Source organism: Xenopus tropicalis, chromosome 7 (assembly GCF_000004195.4).
Source record: "Xenopus tropicalis strain Nigerian chromosome 7, UCB_Xtro_10.0, whole genome shotgun sequence".
Taxonomy (NCBI): domain Eukaryota; kingdom Metazoa; phylum Chordata; class Amphibia; order Anura; family Pipidae; genus Xenopus; species Xenopus tropicalis.
The window spans coordinates 12,406,295-12,427,461 of record NC_030683.2 but is presented as its reverse complement, the minus strand read 5'-3'; the positions used below and the strand labels follow the sequence as shown (position 1 = coordinate 12,427,461).

General features: G+C 40.5%; 3 protein-coding genes across 3 annotated transcripts; 1 reads left to right on the top strand and 2 right to left on the bottom strand.

Moving 5' to 3' along the window:
• The first annotated feature begins 72 nt into the window (after positions 1–72).
• On the top strand, positions 73–1,023 carry LOC100496623 (olfactory receptor 1019-like). The gene has a single exon (XM_002935441.2). It carries the CDS (start codon positions 73–75, stop codon positions 1,021–1,023), a length of 951 nt encoding a protein of 316 aa, XP_002935487.1.
• A 3,628-nt stretch (positions 1,024–4,651) lies between these two features.
• Positions 4,652–11,537, bottom strand: LOC101731498 (olfactory receptor 5V1-like). Its single transcript, XM_031906479.1, has 4 exons — positions 11,520–11,537; positions 11,169–11,286; positions 7,525–8,438; positions 4,652–4,678 (listed from the first exon to the last, which is right to left on the bottom strand). Exons 1-4 carry the CDS (start codon positions 11,535–11,537, stop codon positions 4,652–4,654), a joined length of 1,077 nt encoding a protein of 358 aa, XP_031762339.1.
• Positions 11,538–11,767: 230 nt separating this feature from the next.
• or6c3 (olfactory receptor family 6 subfamily C member 3) lies at positions 11,768–18,460 on the bottom strand. The gene is made up of 3 exons (XM_031906478.1): positions 17,552–18,460; positions 14,926–15,109; positions 11,768–11,880 (listed from the first exon to the last, which is right to left on the bottom strand). The coding sequence occupies exons 1-3, from the start codon at positions 18,458–18,460 to the stop codon at positions 11,768–11,770; spliced, it is 1,206 nt and encodes a 401-aa protein (XP_031762338.1).
• Positions 18,461–21,167: the final 2,707 nt, after the last annotated feature.

Genomic DNA, 21,167 nt, shown 5'->3' with positions numbered 1-21,167 from the left:
ACAGTGGGTAAAATAACATGAATATGGATGTTTCCATAAAGCATATGCTGTTTGTTCTTGTATTGACAAAGGATGACTACAGAGACAGCAGGAAACCAGTCTGAGATAACCACGTTTACAATGCAATGTTTTTCAGAGAAAACCGAGCTCCAAATCCCTCTTTTCATAGTCTTCCTGCTCATCTTCCTCATCATTATCATTGGTAACATTGTTATTTTTGCAACGATTATTTCCAGTTCCCACCTGCACACCCCAATGTATATTTTCTTGTGTGTCCTTTCATTTCTGGACATCTGCTATGCCTCGACAACCCTACCCAAGCTTCTGGTCATGCTCGCCACCCAACGGAAGATCATCTCATTTGTAGGGTGCATGACGCAGCTGTATTTCTTTCTGTCATTTATTTGCACGGAATTCCTTCTTCTTGCCACCATGGCCTATGACCGCTATGCTGCAATTTGTCACCCACTTCATTATACTTTACTTATGAGTCTGAAGAATTGTGTGAAACTTCTAGCAGCTTCCTTCGCCATTGGGTTTTTGGACCCTTTTGTATTTGCTTTATTAATAGCAAACTTGTCTTTTTGTGCATCCCGTCTCATCGACCATTTTTTCTGTGATGTTAGCCCAGTGCTGAAGCTCACCTGCAGCGACACCTCCATCTTGGAGATTTTGATCTACATCAACGGAGCCCTTGTTGGCTCTAGTGCATTTATCCTCACCTCAACTTCTTACATCTTTATCATCTGCACAATAATGAGGATCCGATCATCCCACGGACAACAAAAAGCCTTTTCTACCTGCGCGTCCCACCTGATGTGCGTTCTCATTTTTTATGTTACAATCATCTGTTTGGATACAAGACCCATAAAAGCTTTCAATCCAAAGCGGGACAAATTCTTTTCTCTCTTGTATATGACATTGATCCCTTTGCTAAATCCTATTATTTATACCTTGAAGAATAATGATTTCAAAGAATCTTTAAAGAAACTGATAACCAAAAGATGTGCATACTCAAAGTAACCCAAAGTTATTATATAATGTTAATCTTTCCAAATGATGTGATCTGGAATTCTGTTCATTGTTTTGAAAATCTCATGTAGGTAGTGGGAATTTTTTTCAAGCTTTCTGGCCTTAAATTATGCAACTCCAAATAAAGTTTTTCATGGGAAAACATGAGGGTGCAGGAGCTAATTTTAGCAGCATGTTCTTGTTCCATGAGTCAAGGAACAAGAATGTGAGAACCTTGCCTCAGACGACAGAGAGCAGCCAGTTAGTGATGAGCGAATCTGTCCCGTTTTGCTTTGCACTACAATATGCACAACAATATGTTTGATGAGAGACAATTCTTTTTGACGTGAGAGACAATTTTTTTGATGAGAGACAATTCTTTTTGACGTGAGAGACGGTTCTTTTTGACACAACTGAAAATTCTTTTGATGAGAGACAATTCTTTTTGACAGGAGAGACAATTCTTTTTGACAGGAGAGACAATTCTTTTGATGAGAGACAATTCTTTTTGACGCGAGAGACAGTTCTTTTTGACACAAGAGAAAATTCTTTTGATGAGAGACAATTCTTTCTGACACGAGAGACAATTATTTTGATGAGAGACAATTCTTTTTGATGCGAGAGACAATTCTTTTGATGAGAGACAATTCTTTTTGACGCGAGAGACAGTTCTTTTTGACACAAGAGAAAATTCTTTTGATGAGAGACAATTCTTTTTGACGCGAGAGACAATTCTTTTGATGAGAGACAGTACTTTTTGACATGAGAGACAATTCTTTTGATGAGAGACAGTTCTTTTTGACACGAGAGACAATTCTTTTGATGAGAGACAATTCTTTTTGACGCGAGAGACAATTCTTTTGATGAGAGACAGTTCTTTTTGACGCAAGAGACAATTCTTTTGATGAGAGACAATTCTTTTTGACGCGAGAGACAATTCTTTTGATGAGAGACAATTCTTTTTGATGCGGAGACAATTCTTTTGATGAGAGACAATTCTTTTTGACACGAGAGACAATTCTTTTGATGAGAGACAATTCTTTTTGATGCAAGAGACAATTCTTTTGATGAGAGACAATTCTTTTTGACACGAGAGACAATTCTTTTGATGAGAGACAGTACTTTTTGACACGAGAGACAATTCTTTTGATGAGAAACAGTTCTTTTTGACACGAGACAATTCTTTTGATGAGAGACAATTCTTTTTGACGTGAGAGACAATTCTTTTGATCAGAGAATTCTTTTTGACGCGGAGACAATTCTTTTGATGAGAGACAATTCTTTTTGACACAAGAGACAATTCTTTTGATGAGAGACAGTTCTTTTTGACACGAGAGACAAGTCTTTTTATAAGAGACAATTCTTTTGATGAGAGACAATTCTTTTTGACACAAGAGACAATTCTTTTGATGAGAGACAATTCTTTTTGGCGCAAGACATTTTTTTGATGTGTGACAATTCTTTTGATGAGCGAGACAATTATTTTTTGACGCACGACAATTCTTTTGACGCTCGCGCCAATTCTTTTGATGCGGGTGACAATTTTTGGATGTGCAGTGAATTTTTCTGCAGCAATTTTTTTCATCCATTTCACGAAAAAATCCTCCAATGGCGAGACGCGGAAATTGGTAGACATTTTTTTTCACCCATCACTATGGCCGTTTTGCTGGATTCATATTCCAGCATTCCAAAAATATATACAGGTATGGGACCTGTTATCCAGAATGCTCGGGACCAAGGGTATTCTGGATAAGGGGTCTTTCCATAATTTGGATCTCCATACCTTAAGTCTACAAAAAAATCAATAAAACATTAATTGAACCCAATATGATTGTTTTGCATCCAATAAGCTCTGCACATTGGATGAAATCTTTATTTCCATGGGAGGTAACATAGTAACATTGTAGGTTAGGTTGAAAAAGACACACACCCATCAAGTACCTGTACTTGATCCCAACTAAGATATAATTACCCCTTATTGGGGGCAGAACAGCCCTATTGGGTTTATTTCATGGTTAAATGATTCCCTTTTCTCTGTAATAATAAAACAGTACCTGTACTTGATCCCAACTAAGATATAATTACCCCTTATTGGGGCAGAGCAGCCCTATTGGGTTTATTTCATGGTTGAATGATTCCCTTTTCTCTGTAATAATAAAACAGTACATGTACTTGATCCCAACTAAGATATAATTACCCCTTATTGGGGGCAGAACAGTCCTATTGGGTTTATTTAATGGATAAATGATTCCCTTTTCTCTGTAATAATAAAACAGTACCTGTACTTGATCCCAACTAAGATATAATTACCCCTTATTGGGGGCAGAACAGCCCTATTGGGTTTATTTAATGGTTAAATGATTCCCTTTTCTCTGTAATAATAAAACAGTACCTGTACTTGATCCCAACTAAGATATAATTACCCCTTATTGGGGCAGAACAGCCCTATTGGGTTTATTTCATGGTTAAATGATTCCCTTTTCTCTGTAATAATAAAACAGTACATGTACTTGATCCCAGCTAAGATATAATTACCCCTTATTGGGGGCAGAACAGTCCTATTGGGTTTATTTAATGGATAAATGATTCCCTTTTCTCTGTAATAATAAAACAGTACCTGTACTTGATCCCAACTAAGATATAATTACCCCTTATTGGGGGCAGAACAGCCCTATTGGGTTTATTTCATGGTTAAATGATTCCCTTTTCTCTGTAATAATAAAACAGTACCTGTACTTGATCCCAACTAAGATATAATTACCCCTTATTGGGGCAGAACAGCCCTATTGGGTTTATTTAATGGTTAAATGATTCCCTTTTCTCTGTAATAATAAAACAGTACCTGTACTTGATCCCAACTAAGATATAATTACCCCTTATTGGGGGCAGAACAGCCCTATTGGGTTTATTTCATGGTTAAATGATTCCCTTTTCTCTGTAATAATAAAACAGTACCTGTACTTGATCCCAACTAAGATATAATTACCCCTTATTGGGGCAGAACAGCCCTATTGGGTTTATTTCATGGTTAAATGATTCCCTTTTCTCTGTAATAATAAAACAGTACCTGTACTTGATCCCAACTAAGATATAATTACCCCTTATTGGGGCAGAACAGTCCTATTGGGTTTATTTAATGGTTAAATGATTCCCTTTTCTCTGTAATAATACAACAGTGTACTTTATTCCAACTAGGATATAATTAATCTTTACTAAAGGCAAAACAATCCTATTGAGGTTTAATTTTTTTAGTAGACATGAAGAATATTGATGTAAATTATGGTCTCAGAGATTCTTTATAACTGGTCCCATACCAATAGTTTGTTGCACCTACTAACCCCGAATATTCTGGAAGACCCTAAATAGATGACTTTGTTTTATCAACAAAATGTAAAACATTATCAAAAGATGTTTTTGGTGTGGCCACACCCCTTTCCAATAAGTATTAAAGAACCAGGCAAAAGGCATAAAATAAAGTAAACGGAATGCTCATTCGCTCATCAGTGTTATCCTTAGTATCACTGTGTGTTCCATGCAAAGAGCTTCCGCATGTAATAATTTGCCCCACCGTTCATGCATTACACTATGGAAACTTGGATATCACTCAGAAATACAATTTATTAAGACCATTGAAATAAGGCTACCTAGGCATATTAGATGTTTCAGCCTATGGAAAAAAATGTTTTGAGTAAATTCAACTTCTATACCAGCATCCAAGGGCAAGATTCAGAATTACCGATATACTTCCTTGCTCCTCCCCCACCAATGGCACTTGACAAGCATGTCCTCTCTCACCTATGCTATTTGCCTTAGTATGAGATCCCTTGGTCATCGTGATTAAAGATAATTTCCAAATAAAATGTTAAAATTTGGGCATAGAAACTAAAACAATCTTTGCAGTTGATTTATTTGTATTCTTAGCTGACCCAATTACTCTCTTAGAACCATGCTTACAATATTAAGCACCTTTGGTCCATACTCTGAATCATACATTAACTGGCTCCTTACTGACTCCTTACTCCACTGATAAATTCCCACTTCCTTGTCTATTGTCCCAGGTCCCTCTACAATGGACTGACTCCTTTCGTAACCTTGGAATCATCATCCACTCTGACTAATAAATATGAAACTGTAAACCTTGGCCCAGTGTTTCAAGCCATGATCCAATAACTCACTGAGTGGACCAAATTTCCTCTATCTCTGTGGGGCATAACAACTTATTCAAAATAATATTCTTACCTACATTTCTATATCTCCTTCACAATGTCCCCAGTGTTAATTCCCAGAGAGAGTTAATCAAGCACTCCTTCTGTTCATATGGAATAATACAACCGTAAGAATACTACTGGAGAAACTAGAAGCCCCCTATGACCTAGGAGGCCTAGCGCTCCCCAATCTGTATGTCTATTATCTGGTCTCCCATTTCTATGATCTCTGTTGGTGCTTTGTTTGTGTCTGATCCAAATAACCCTAATATGCATTTCCAGGCACTGATCCTAGAATCCATGCATTAGAGAACTGCCCAGTATATCGTCAATGCTCTTTACCCCCTATTGACCTATTGTGATCTTTCAAAAAAAAAAATATATATATATTCTCCTCCATGCTTGACCCCTACACTCCTGTTATAGGGAAATACTCACCTTCCACACCTACACAACCTCCAGAACCTTAAAGCCTATTATTGGTGATACAATAAATACCTGGGGGATGTCTTGGATGACTTGGGTCTCCTTACTTATACAGCCCTAACTCAGAAATGTCTTCCTCAGCAACTTCTCACTCTTTGACACTCTTTCAAACAAAATCTTCATTCTCCTAACCCACAAAAAATGGTACCCTGACTGTATCAGATCCTTATGACTAAAGGCCCCAACGCCTTTGACTTGGTAAATGTGACCCCAGGGGACTGGGTAGAAGCAACTTTCTGATCTTATCTAGACATGGTAGTGGTAATTCAATACAAATTTCTGCACTAATTATATATCTCCACAAGTAAACTTAAAGACATGGCTAAGGGGACTGATTATACCTAGATGTAATTCACATGGATCACATTCACTCATATGATCTGGAAGTACCCTTCCATAATCTTATATTGGCCCATAGTTGTCAACTTCCTAGCTATTAATTTAGACTTCCCAATGATAGTTACCCCACAGGTCTGTATTGTTGAGATTTTATACAAACTTCATCCACATATACTACAAACATACTTTATAATGGATGGGAACATGTTTAGCATTATGGCTACAATCGGTCAATAAAGCTATCCCCCTAATCAAGTTAACTGCAAAAACCAGGGGTTCCATCAATAAATATAATAAAACTTGGTATCCTTGGTGTGAACTAGACCTCCATCTCTATGATCTACTACTGTATGATCTGCTATGTGTAAACCTTAAATAACTCTGGTGGTGTGACACTGATTTATAACCTACTGTTGTTCCCCTATTTAATTATGTTTTTTTATACTATGTTGGTTGCAAAAACACATTTAGGGGGGACATTTATTATTGTACGAACGCTCCAAGCTTTCTTTCTGTGACAATTTCGTACCTTGCGTGACAATTTCGTACTTTGTGACAAAATTTGTGCGACAAAATCATATTGTCATGCCGAGTACGAAAGTTTTGGATTCATTCAAGCTTCGGTATGGTGACGTTCCCTCAGTAGGGATGAGTGTATTTCTAACCGTCTCGCGTCTCCCGAAACGGCACGAAAATTGGCGAGCCGGCAAAATAATCACAAAACACATTTGTTGTTCGATTTTTTGATGTGACCATGAGCTTTTTTGACATGGCCAAGCCCAATTTTGACACGCCCAATTTTGGACGTGCAACCTTATTTTTTTTACGCACAACAAATTTTTCTGCTGCGAATATTCACAATGGTGAAATGCTGAAAGTCACTGCGAATCCATGCCTGGCGAAAAAATTCACTCATCAATCCAACTGAGACAAATAAGTGGTCATTTTCAATTACCCCAATCGCAAGAGATAGAACACTAAGGAGCTCACAACTCCGCTCATTAATGGTCATCTAAAAACCATTCCTTCGTTAATTCATTGGACTTATCACTTGCTACAGCAGTGCTGTATTCGTGGGAAATTGTAGGTTGGAGCATAGAAACATGCAACACTTTTTAGTAAAAAAACATGGAAGACCATGTCCCTTTTTGCGCCTTTTACACTGTCCTGCCAATTAAAACCAACATTATGTCTTTCTTGTAAAAAAAAAATGCTTGGTAACTGGATATGTATGTATATTTTCCAGTTACGTTGGGATACCATCTGTAGTAAGAGTTATAGGACCATGTGCTGGTTCTGGACCACCAAAATGGTGATATGGATGATGTAGTGCCCACAGTCTTGTAACAGATGTTCTCTTGTGTTTATAACTCCTCTGTTTAAATCTATTATTTGTAGTCTAGGAGCTGACTTTATAGGTGTCTTCTCAGCACCATCAAGACTGACCCCAAGAAAATATTCTTTTTTTCTGCTTTGCAAAAGCAATTTTAAATTCTTTATTCTTGAGGGTATAAATAAAAGGATTTAGCATGGGAACTAACACAATGTTCAAAAGAGACAAAAACTTGTCCTTCTCTGGATCGTAAGCTGTTGTTGGCCTCATGTACAAGCAGTAGATTGTTCCATAGAAGATACTCACACAAGTCAAATGGGAAGCGCATGTAGAAAAAGCCTTTTTTTGTCCTTCAGAGGACTTAATTCCCAGAATAGTTTGGATGATAAGAATGTAAGAAATACAAGTAAAGGTAAATGTACTTAACAAAAGGAAAGTCCCATTGAGGAAAATCAGAAGTTCTACAGTAGAAGTATCACTGCAAGTGAGTTTTAATACAGGAGTGATGTCACAATAGAAATGGTCAATCTGATTGGATGAACAGAAAGAAAATTGTGATATTACTGCATTATGGGGAACAGGGTCAAGTAATCCAGTGGTCCAAACAGCAGCAATATACTTAGCACCAAGCTGTGGATTCATAAGTGAGTGATAACGAAGAGGCAGACAAACTGCGATGTAACGATCGTAAGCCATAACCGTGAGAAGGAAAAATTCAATACAAGTAAAAGCCATGAAGAAAAACAACTGCATTTTACACCCAGTGGTGGATATGGTCTTGTGCTGTGTAATGAGCATGGTTAGAAGTTTTGGTAGAATAGCCGAAGTGTGCAAAATCTCCAAAATGGAAAAGTTACTCAAGAACCAATACATGGGGGTGTGAAGGTGGGGGTCCACTGTGACTGTTGTGCAAATTGTTATGTTTCCTGTTAAAATGATGAAGTAGATGAGAAAAAATAGCACAAAAAGGGGGACCTGGAGTTCTGGTGCATTGGAAAAACACTGCACTATGAACTCAATGACCTCTGACTGATTTCCCACAATTCCTTTGGGGAGCATCTTGTCTATAAAAGATAAAGAAAAACCAAATCATGAATTAGACAAAAGCAAATAAAGTTTATACTTGTGTATAGTCACAAGGGTGTAAGGTTCTTAATGCAGTCTATAGATCAGTGATCCCCAACCAGTGGCTCAGGGGCATCATGTTGCTCCCCAACCCCTTGGATGTTGCTTCCAGTGCCCCCAAACCAGGTAGTTATTTTTGAATTCCTGACTTGGGGGCAAGTTTTGGTTGAATAAAAACAAGATTTCCTACCAAATAAAGCCCCTGTAAGCTGATAGGGTTCATAGAGGCTGCCTAATAGCCAATAACAGCCCTTATTTGGCTCCTCCATGAACTTTCATGATGCTTGTGTTGCTCCCCAAGTCTTTTTACATTTGACTGTGGCTCACGAGTAAGAAAGGCTGGGAATCCTGCTATAGACAATACCATAACATAGGTATTTAGATATATATAGACACCCCATGCTGAGGCTGGCACTCTCCATTCCTAAGGCAACCATCCAGGTGCTAACTTAGGTCAAGGTCAAGGTCAAGGGGAGATTTGACCAAGATAGGAAGGTAGGGAGGACAAGATTAATAGGGAGGTATATGTACAAGGCGGAGTGGTCAGTGTGCAGGAATATAAAGGCTTACAGAAGGATAGGAGGAGTTGCTTTCTTTAACACTTCAATTGTGGAGAGAAACAATGGAATTATTAGGTGTGAGTAGAAAATGTGGTTGGACTGCTCTCTCTGGCATCAGGAATGCTTGGTCCTGGTATAGTTCAGTTAGTTTCCTCCTTGGGTACTGGTCCCAGGAGGCAGGGTTCAGAGTAAGGCCTATCAGAGTAAGAGCTTTCCCTTACCCTTTGGAGAACTTCTGCAACTAGTGGTGGGTATGGTGAGTGGCCCATTCACTCTTGTTGGGTTTTGCTGGTAAGCAATCCTGGGGTGAATTTTTCACATTACTACTTTTTGTCATTAGTATTTTGTATTGCATTATTAAAATCTAATGTTTTAAAGTGTATTGTTGTTATTGTGTAAATAAAACAGTTGTCTTATACAGCCATCCTGGAGTCTGTTTTTTGTCCCGGGTTAATTCATAAAATAATGTGTTTTGTAATCTGCATTAATGTAATTACTCATCCAATGATGTCTGAACTGATCTATACCCCCAGTGAGAATGGCCAAATTTACCATAAAGTCACCCAGGGGCCCATGCTTAGGGTGTGTGCCCCATTCGGGAAGGAAAGGGAGTGTGTGTCCAATGGTGCTAAGGGCAGCACAGGCTGCCAATCAGTGTTTAAAGTGTTTGGTGCATCATATTACATAAAAACACACTTATAGCAAAGAAAGAAAGAAAGAAATATAAGGTCTGTTGTAAAAAATGTGCATGGGTTGGCACAGTGGTTAGCATTTCTATTTTGCAGTGCTGGGGTCCAAGTTTCAATTCAAGCCAAGTTCTTTATGTGTGTGCCAGGAATTCCTCCTACACTCCAAAAACCCATGATTAATTGGCTCCTGATAAAACGCACCATGGTAAACCTCTGTCTATAACTTATAAACTGTTGTTGAATGCAATATCTGTGCCTACCAAACCTTTTTGCAAAGCATGGGAAAGAGAACTGAATATAAATATACCCGATGACTTCTGGAGTGGAATTTTTCATTCTGTGTATGAAACATCTAGAGCAGGGGTCGGGAACCTTTTTGGCCATAAACACCACATATCTTAAAATGTAATTCCGTGAGAGCCATACAATATTTTTGGCCGCGGATACTGTGGGGCAAAGTAGGGTGGGTCCCAAGGATGCCAGATGCGATGCGGAGAAGGGCGTGGCCTGTTCTCGGCGGATAGAAGACGTGTTTTAAGGCTTAGAACACGTCTTCTATCCGCCGAGAGCAGGCCACGCCAGCCGTTTTTTTTTTTTTATTAAAGATTTGCCAGAGAGCCAGATGCAGCCATCAAAAGAGCCACATCTGGCTCCCGACCAATAGGTTCCCTACCCCTGATCTAGAGCCTCTGGGATAAATGAAGCCAAATACAAATTGACCACAAGGTGGCATTATACACCAGCTAAACTTAATAGGATATATCCTAACTGCTCCAACAAGTGTTGGAGTTGTAACACTTCTGAAGGAACTCGTGTTCACATTTGGCTTACATGTCCAGCTCTACAGGTCCAACTCTAAAGCAATTTTGGTCTTGAGTGATTGATACTTAAAATAAAGTTACACAGTAACAATATAAAAATCGATGACCATGTTTTAATTATATTAAATGCCTCTTTAGAAAAAAATATTATCATTACAGACCCCCTTAGTCTACATTTCCGTCAGTCATTGATTCCATGGAAGTGGCAATCTACTTCCGCTCCGTATGTTGGCCACTTCCTTGGAATCAATAACTGAAGGAGATGTAGAGTAAGGTAATAGTAATATTTGTTTCCTGAATAGTTGGCAAACACAGAAGATATTAGACAGATGGAAGAACTTAATTATCAATAAAAGTTTCATTTATTGGAATATCTGGTCTCTTTAGCTGAACTTTACTAGAACTTTGTGGCAAGATAGATAACACATTATCAGAAATACCGAGCTCTCGTTTTCCATCCCTTCATAACTGGTACTTTATTCAGCTCTGTATTTTGGAATATTCTAACTTAGTGTAAGTAAAAATCTTATTAATGGGTGAAGGTGTGACTGCAGAGATTTATTTAAGTTTGAATTGGAATTCCCAGAAATTCTTCTGACATTTTTGTAGTAATTCAAATTTTATCGCAGTTTCTAGTCTTTTCCAGGTATTCTGGAATTTGTTGATTTTCCTCAGTAATCGACCCACATTTCCCTTTTTTTCAACTGGTTTTTCCATCTGAAAAAGTTGAATTCCATTGTTGTATATGGGCAACAGAAATCTGCCGGATTCCCGTGCACCTTTGGCAGGATAATGAAGTCAAGGTTTAACTTCTGGTTCTTTATCAATGTCACCATGTTAAAAATATTTACCTTTTTCTTAGCGAATGAAAATGCTATTAACCAAGATGAGCACTGTCTGAGTTCTCCATTGCGTTGGTATTCAATGCAAAGAAACATGTTTGTTCTTACCTTGAAAAGTGACGGCATAGGTGATAGTTTTCCAGCTAAGTGTCCAACACAGAGCTCTCAGATGCTTATTAATAACGTCACTGGGCTGCTCTGTGTGCCAATCAGAAGCCAGCTTTATCCCGAATGGAAAACAATGTTTTATTTAAAGATTCTGGTGGTGGATCGTTAATAAGCAGAACTGCCAAGGGAGATAATTTTATTCTCTTCAAGAAGACGTAGGGGAATACATACGGTTATGCAGAATAAAACTAAGGGTCTGATTTATTAACATTCAAATTGAAGTTTTTGCCAAGATTCAAGTATTTTTGTGCTAAAACGAACCAGTTTCGAATTAGAGTTTCCAAACCTTGAATGTTCAAGACTTAAAAAGCACAAAAAATTTTGAACGTAAAAATGAAGAATCCAAAGGTTGGCAAGTTCTTGTAGAAGTCAATGGAAGTTGTCCTAGCAAGTGATTTCTCTATGAAAACTTGCACATTTGAAATTCATTTTTTTCAATAAATATGCCTTCCCATGTTTATCTGTAATGCTTGTTGTACACCCAGTCATATTCTATTATGTGCACTGTGTTACCTACCTTGCTAAAATGGCTGTTATCAAAATATGCCAATTGTGACCAGGCTGCATATTCAAATAAATGGACATCTTTCACTCCATGACTAGTGAGGAAGGACCTTTATAAGTGCTAAATATTGCCTTGATTGCCTGCATAGGCCCTGAGCTGAAGCCTCCTCTTACCCACTGGCAGCCATGTGACCCAGGGAGCATCAGGGCTGCTAGTGGGTAAGGGGCCTATGCAGGCAATCAAGGCAATATTTAGAAATTATAAAGGTCCTCCCTCAATAGTCATGGAGTGGAAGATGTCCATTTATTTGAATGGGGCCCCATGATTTCTGATGGTGGCCCTCAGGAGCATAACTGGTGATGGAACTTTTATGACTCTGAATGCTATAAGTGTATTCCAGCATGCCTGTGATGCTGGACATAACTGTGCCTTTTTATGTTGGCTGGTCAGTCCCTGTAATGCTGGACATAACGGTGCCATTTCATGTTGGCTGGTAAGTGCCTTCACATCAGGTCTAATTCCTTCTTAAGAACATGAACCTGAAAATCTAGAAACTTCATCTTTGTTCACGTGCAAATCAAGAACTTTGGACTTCTACTAATTCTTCTGACTTCTGTAGACAAGTAGTAGATACTACTGACTGCTCTTTTTCTGATTTATGGCCTCCTCTCCACTGGTATTCTACTGCGTCTAACCAGTGGTTCTCAACCTGTGGGTTGGGACCCCTTTGGGGGTTGAACAGCCCTTTCACAGGGCTCCCCTAAGGCCATCGGAAAACACATTTCCAATGGTCTTAGGAACCTAGACACTGCTCCTCTATGGTTGGGGGTCACCACAACATGAGGAACTGTATTAAAGGGTCGCAGCATTAGGAAGGTTGAGAACGACTTTGTTAGACGGCCCATATTCTTTTTGGAGATTATACTAGATTCAATAGCAGAACTAACACAGAAATCAGTCTTTTTCTTGATGTCCAAGTCCCAACTGTTTGTAAAAACCTGTGGTGTTAATGATTTTGCCACTTTGTCAGGGCCTCAAAAAACCTGCGTGTATTTATGTAAAATCTCAGTGTCACCCCCAATAATTATTATTAATGGCTTGGCTGCCCGCTTTAGTGATGTTCCCATAATCTTTCCCATAATCCCCCCCATGACACCCTAAAGAGTAGAAGGAATTCACAATACTTTAGGGGTATTTTAGGTTAAGATGAAAAGTACAATGTATGCCACTTAGTGATGAGCAGATTTTTTCGCCAGGCACGGATTTGCAGTGAAAATTGTTTCACAAAACTTTTGTAAAAATTTGCTGCGCAAACATTGGTCACACGTCAAAAAAAGTTGTGGGCACGTCAAAATAGGCAAATTGTGCATGGTCATTTCAGTTTTTAGGTCTAGTTCATGGTGGGCTAGCCGGCAGTCAGGGTCAGCCAGGCAAAACTAAGGCAGGGCTACTGCCAAGTTTGTACATGTAGCTGCGTCCTTAGTAATTGTCTTGAAATAGTAACTTTTGAAGTTCCTCTGTAATTCCAGTAGGTAGAGCTGTGGGCTTTAGACCCAGGGCCTAGGAAGCAAGTAAGCTGAGTGCAGATAGCGTGACTATGTGGGTTGTGGGTATGGGTTTGGGTTGCGGTTTGTGGGTTCGAGTCAGATATAGATTTTGAAAAAAAAGGACCCATGAGGTGGCAGATTACTGGGTATATATTTAATTTGTGGTACAGCTACAACCACATTATTTGATACTTTGATAGTCCTCTCTCCCCACTCTCCCCAGTCCCCACTGGGGACTGGGGGCAAGGACACAATTAGTATGGAGAACATTATCACTGCAACTCCATCTTATTTTACAGTGTGAAAGGGGGCATTTGTACACATGTATTACTAGTGTAACTCAAAACAGGATTTCTGAGTTCTTAACCACAGTACAGTCTTCTCTGAAGTAAAGTGGTTAAGGCTCATTTAATAACATCGTATCACATATTGACACTCCCTTTAGGAGGCAGGAATTTTATTTCACCTCTGTGACACCCTTTATCGGAATTGGATCACTTCTAGTGGAACCTTAATTGAAACCTCCATTGAAATCCTCTAACCACATTCCCTATCCACTATTATCCCTACACTAACAGGTAGTATCACTTGGGAGAGATAACTCCAATCTATCACTTATATGTTGGAGCTCAGAACTGCTCTTTTTAGCTCAACCTGTCTGCCTTACACTCCTACAGTGTACTGTGAAAGGAGCTACACCTTCCCCATCTTATTCCTTATTCATGGGGCCCTTTTCTCAGACTTCTCCAAGGCTTATCTGCCTTGGGGTCTTTCCTTTACTGGGACCTTTGCCCAGGCTGTCCATCCATTTCCAGGAGAAACTTTTAACCAGAAAAGAAAAATAACTCAACAGTTCTTTAATGACCAAAGCCAGGGGATTTCTAAACTAGTTTGGGAAGTTAACCCTATGGAACCCTATACTATTTTACTGGGCAAGTTTCAAGTCAAAACTGTTTTGTTTTGCTCTCTTTTGTTTATCTGTGTGGTTAACAAAGTTTGGTCTCAAGATAATATATCTTTAGGAGAAAGAGGATGTGGACTGACCTTCCTGGCAGTGGAGATTTAGGGATAGCAGCTGTATGAGGGACCACTTAGATGAAAAAGAATACTTGACATGCTGTAAGATCAAAGATTCTGCTTCAGGGTGAATTCAGCATTCTCCAGATGTGATGATTATAAGTGGTCATGGCAAGTATATCCATTGAATGCAGTGAATATGTTGGTAGTAGAAGAGGATGAAAGGTTGCAAGTGACTATCTGTCTGTATAGGGCACCCACCAAGCATGACTCTTACCTGGCCGTAGGGTCCCTGGAGGGTGATGCTCGCAAGGAGGTTCTGCAATAACCGACCACAAAGAAATCCATTCTGGATGAGTTGGCTGCATGTTTGGAAGGGTTATATGAAGAATGTGCTGGCTGCGGCTATAGATCTGCAAGTCCAGAGATAGGGCGAGACACTCCCCCACTTTGCGGTGGTGCTGCAGTATATTTGGAATAAATTGAGTATAGTGGAAAGTTGGAACCTAGCTGTGGTACCTTAACCTGATTGAGGAGTCACTAACTATGCTTAAGTGAGCACTTACATTTATTTATTAGACATAGGTAGTAGTTATGGGCAAGTAGGTGTTCAACCAGAAGATGGGACTAAAACTGTATTCATTACCCTCATAGGCCTCTTTGAGATCAACCAAATGCCATTTGGATTAACCAATGCCTCTAGCACTTTCTGGAGACTCATGGAACAATGTTTGGGAGACATGAACTATGATATGTACATGTTGTGCTTATATACTTGGACAATTTTGTATTTCTCTCCTGCACATTCAAGGAACATTTATTGCATTTAGATGCCATGCTGGGTTGACTGGAGACTTTTTGGACTCAAGCTGAAGCCCACAAAATGTCAACTTGCACAGAGGTAGTAGCCAACTTTGGACAGGTCTTAGATACTTAGATTGTAAGCTCTACGGGGCAGGGACCTCCTTCCTACTGTCTCATACCACATGACACTTATATATATATACAGTAGATATATATTTATTGTATTTATTTATTATATCACTAGTCCTCCCTGTGTGTAATTCTGATTGTACAGCACTGCATACCCTTGTGGCACTTTATAAATAAACTTATACATACATACATACATACAGGTCATCAGTAGTGATGAGCGAATCTGTCCCATTTCGAAACAGCGGAAAATTTGTGAAACGGGGAAAATGTTGCGCTTAAAAAAAATTGTCTCCCGATGCGCCTCTATTTATTTTAACGCCACGACTATTCTTTCAACGCCCCCGACTATTTTTTAATGTGCAACTATTTATTTTGACGCCGCGACTATTCTTTTGACCCCCGGGACTATGTAGTTTGACACAGCGACTATTCCTTTGATGCGCAACTATTCTTTTGACACCTGCGACAATTTTTGGATGCAAGGCAAATTTTTCCGTGGCAATCTTTTTCATCTGTTTCGCAAAACAATCCACCAATGGCGAAATGGGGAAATGCACTGCAAATCCATGCCTGGCGAAACTTTTTGCCCATCACTAGTTATCAGCAAGGAAGGAGTAGTGACGGAACCAAAGTGCAGGCTGTACAGCAGTGGTCCAACCCCAGTAGTGTGGGGCAGTTATGATCTTTCCTGGGGCTGGCAGGATACTATTGGCATTATATTAAATTTTTTCCTTTGTTGCTTCATCACTAAACAGGTTACTTGTGGGGTGCCCCACAGAGAGGAGATAAGCGCCAACAAGTAGCCTGTTGGATCTTGGGCTAAGAACAACAGAGAGCCCTGAGGAATTAAAGTCCTGTCTGCTCAATTGGTTAAGACAGGGGCACTTACCTCCATGCCAGGGGAGAGATTGGATGGCCATCAGTGGCCTCAATTTGCTATCCACAAATCCTAAATAAATAGCACCATACTAATACAGAGTCACACCGGGGAGCCTTTTAAACTATGGACTTTGTAATAATTCAAAACTGGACATTGGTATGGCCTAGTGTTTACTGACCATTTTTCTAAGTTTGCAATTGTGGCCTCCACCAAAGACCAAACATAACAAACAACCAACCACCCCTATCTTATGTGAACTTATTTAATTAGGTCATATGATTGTTCCCAGCAATTACGTAAGTCCAGTACCAGCCCATACCACCCTTAGGGTAATGGTGTCTGAGAGCGATTTAGCTGGATGCTCCTAAACCTGCTGAGGACCATGGGGGAAGAATATATAAATGGCCTAAATTTATGCCTGATGTGATGGGGGCCTACAACAACATGATCCACGCTGCTACTGATTACACCTCTTTCTTTTTGCTGTTTGCCTACAATCTTGGTTGCCCCTTGATCTCATTTTGCCGGTTACTAATGCCACGACTGAGTAGTTATGAGCAAATCTTTCACTTTGCAAAAAAAATGAACTGTGAAATTCACAAAACATTTGTGAAACACTTTGAAATGGGTGTTTTTTGCTTTTTTTGTGTGCAAAATGCATTGAAGCCAATGGGTGTGATTTCTCTTCATTTTTGTGCACACAAACCACTTGGCTGTGGTCTTGTGAAAAAATTGATAGATGGAGAAAAGCAGAATTTACCACAGATCCATGCCTCGCAAAAAAAATGTTGATAATCACTAGAGGTGGATTCCAAGCCTCTACCAGCAAGGGACCATTAGTTACAAATAAACCCCCAGGTTGTGGAACATTTTGAGACAAATACTGGTTCTATCAGCAACTTTAGCCCCTTTTTTTTGCTCCAGTTGGGTTTTAATTATCTCAAATACTTTTTCACCAGGGATTGTTTCTAACCCCTCTGTTCAAATCTAGAACCCATTCCTTGTTGCCTTGGAGCTAATGGGCATCGTGTTGGCACCATCAAGACTGGCCCCAAGAAAATATTCTTTTTTTCTGCTTTGCAAAAGCAATTTTAAATTCTTTATTCTTTAGAGTGTAAATAAAAGGATTCAGTGAGGGAACTAACACAATATTCAAAAGAGAAAAGAACTTGTCTTTCTCTGGTTCATAGGCTGCTCTTGGCCTCATGTACAAGCAGAAGATTGTCCCATAGAAGATACTCACACAAGTCAAATGGGAAGCGCATGTAGAAAAAGCTTTCTTCCGGCCTTCAGAGGACTTAATTCCCTGAATAGTTCGGATTATAAGAATGTAAGAAATGCAAGTAAGCGTAATTGTGCTTAAGAAAAGGAAAGCCCCATTCATGTAAACGAGAAGAAGTAAGGTAAAGGTATCACTGCAAGTGAGTTTTAATACTGGAGTGACGTCACAATAGAAATGGTCAATCTGATTGGATGAACAGAAAGAAAATTTAGCTATTATGGCGTTGAGGGGAATAGGGTCAAGAAACCCAAAGGTCCAAACAGCAGCAATATACTTAGCACAATGCCGTAGAGTCATGAGTGAGTGATAATGAAGAGGGTGACAAACTGCCACGTAGCGATCGTAAGCCATAACCGTGAGTAGGAAGAATTCAATACAAGTAAAAACTGTGAAGAAAAACAACTGGAATTTGCACCCAGTGGTGGATATGGTCTTGTGCTGTGTAACGAGCATGGTTAGAAGTTTCGGGAGAATGACTGAGGAGTAAGACATTTCCAAAAATGAGAAGTTACTCAGGAGCCAATACATGGGGGTTTGCAGGTGGGGGTCGGCTGCGACCGTCGCACAAATTGTTGTGTTTCCTGTTACAATGAGGAGGTAGATGAGAAAAAAAATCACAAAAAGGAGGGGCTGGAGTTCTGGTGCATTGGAAAAACACTGGACTATAAACTCGGTCACCTCCGACTGATTTCCCACAATGCCTTGGGGCTTCATCTTGTCTTTATAGAAAAACAAAAAACAAATCGTGGAATGAATGAAAGGAAATACATTTTATACATGGGAGTAGGAGAAACAATAGGTTAGCTGAAAGCAGTTCTAATGAGTAGCGCTGGCTCCTTCTGAAAGCTCAGACTCAGGCACACTTTACTGCTGCACTGCAAGTTGGAGTGATATACCCCCCTCCCAGCAGCCAATCAGCAGAACAATGGGAAGGGAGCAAGATAGCAGCTCCCAGTAGGTATCAGAATAGCACTCAATAGTAAGAAATCCAAGTCCGGCTTGGGACTCCTCCAGTTACATGGGAGTAGGAGAAACAATAGGTTAGCTGAAAGCAGTTCTAATGTGTAGCGCTGGCTGAAAGCTCAGACTCAGGCACAATGCACTGAGATGGCGCCTACACACCAATATTACAGCTACAAATACATTTGTTGGTTCAAGAATAAAAGGTTAAATGGCAGAGGGAATTATTTGCTGTGTAACAGTGTCATTTAGAAATAAAAAGTACCCCATACAAATCACGACAGAATCCTTTTAACATCCTGAACATTACTAATTATAGACCCAAAATTCATAGGATTGTAATGTAAATGAGTTTCAATTTCTGGCCTTCAGGTACCAAATTTAAACTGAAAGTTCTATGGAGGAGGCACATAAAACACCTTTTTATTTTAGTTTGCATGTAATTAATGTTGTTATATGAGCTTACAGTAAGTATAATAACATAGAGAAAATAAAGAATAACAGAAGAATTAAATATTTCCTGATTCCTCCCATTGTGATTATTCCTTACTAGTGTCAGTGAGATGTATATTCTTACCTTGAAAAGTGACAGCATCCATAGCTTTCCAGCTATGTGCCCAATGCAGCTCTCTCAGATGCTTATTTATAGGGTCCACTGGGCTGTTCTGTGCACCAATCAGAATTGAGCTTTATCCAGAGGGAGGGATTATTACTGTGAGTTACTGTTTGTAGTTTGTTAATAAGAGGAAATGCCTTGGGGAACAGTCTCATTATTTTCAAGGCATAGGGGAATATATTATGTAGCAGAACACAACTATGGCTAATGAATTCATTTTCAATCAATATCATATATTGTACCTACAGTCACTAAGTGTTTAAAAACATTTCAAAACATTTATAAGGATGTGGACAGACCAAAATGTACTCTACCCCAAATTATACAGTAGCAGCCAAGGGTATCTCACACAATGAGTGTTGCCCTGTTTACAAGTCACTTCAGCACTTTAGAAAAGTTGTCACGCACAGTAACCCAAATCCCAGAACAAAAGCCAAGGTCCCTGGTCTGAGCTCACTCTTCTGCCTATAAACCGCCATGTTTGGCTTTGGGAGGAGCCCTCCACTACTCCACTGCTGGCAGGACTTATGTGAGAACCAGGGCAAACGTTCTGGGCAAGCAAGGGAACCTAAGCATTACTATGGAATCAGAAGGAGGAGACAAAGTCATCATCAGGCCGAGGTCAAAACCGCACTGACAGCGGGGTACAAAATTGGAATCCAAAAGGCGTGTTCAAAATCAGGCAAAAGGGTCAGGACAGGCAGCAATCCCCGAGTACGAAAGTTGCAGATTCATTCAAGCTTCAGTATGCTGAGTTTCCCTGGGCTGGGTTGGAGCTGCAGAGTGCCATTGAGCCCTCAGGGAGACTTTCCTTGGGCCGGGTTAGAGCTGCAGAGTGCCATTGAGCCCTGTGGGAGACTTTACTTGGGCCGGGTTGGAGCTGCAGAGTGCCATTGAGCCCTATGGGAGACTTTCCTTGGGCCGGGTTGGAGCTGCAGAGTGCCATTGAGCCCTATGGGAGGCTTTCCTTGGGCCGGGTTGGAGCTGCAGAGTGCCATTGAGCCCTATGGGAGACTATCCTTGGGCCGGGTTGGAGCTGCAGAGTGCCATTGAGCCCTAAGAGAGACTTTCCTTGGGCCGGGTTGAGCGCAGGGCCATGAGCCCTATGGGAGACTTTCCTTGGCCGGTGGGCTGCAGAGTGCATTGAGCCCTATGGGAGACTTTCCTTGGGCCGGGTTGGAGCTGCAGAGTGCCATTGAGCCCTATGGGAGACTTTCCTTGGGCCAGGGTTGGAGCTGCAGAGTGCCATTGAGCCCTATGGGAGGCTTTCCTTGGGCCGGGTTGGAGCTGCAGAGTGCCATTGAGCCCTATGGGAGACTTTCCTTGGGCCGGGTTGGAGCTGCAGAGTGCCATTGAGCCCTATGGGAGACTTCCTTGGGCCGGGTTTGGAGCTGCAGAGTGCCATTGAGCCCTATGGGAGACTTTCCTTGGGCCGGGTTGGAGCTGCAGAGTGCCATTGAGCCCTATGGGAGACTTTCCTTGGGCCGGGTTGGAGCTGCAGAGTGCCATTGAGCCCTATGGGAGACTTTCCTTGGGCCGGGTTGGAGCTGCAGAGTGCCATTGAGCCCTATGGGAGACTTTCCTTTGGGCCGGGTTGGAGCTGCAGAGTGCCATTGAGCCCTATGGGAGACTTTTCTTGGGCAGAGCTGCAGAGTGCCATTGAGCCCTATGGGAGACTTTCCTTGGGCCGGGTTGGAGCTGCAGAGTGCCATTGAGCCCTATGGGAGACTTTCCTTGGGCCGGGTTGGAGCTGCAGAGTGCCATTGAGCCCTATGGGAGACTTTCCTTGGGCCGGGTTGGAGCTGCAGAGTGCCATTGAGCCCTATGGGAGACTTTCCTGGTGGG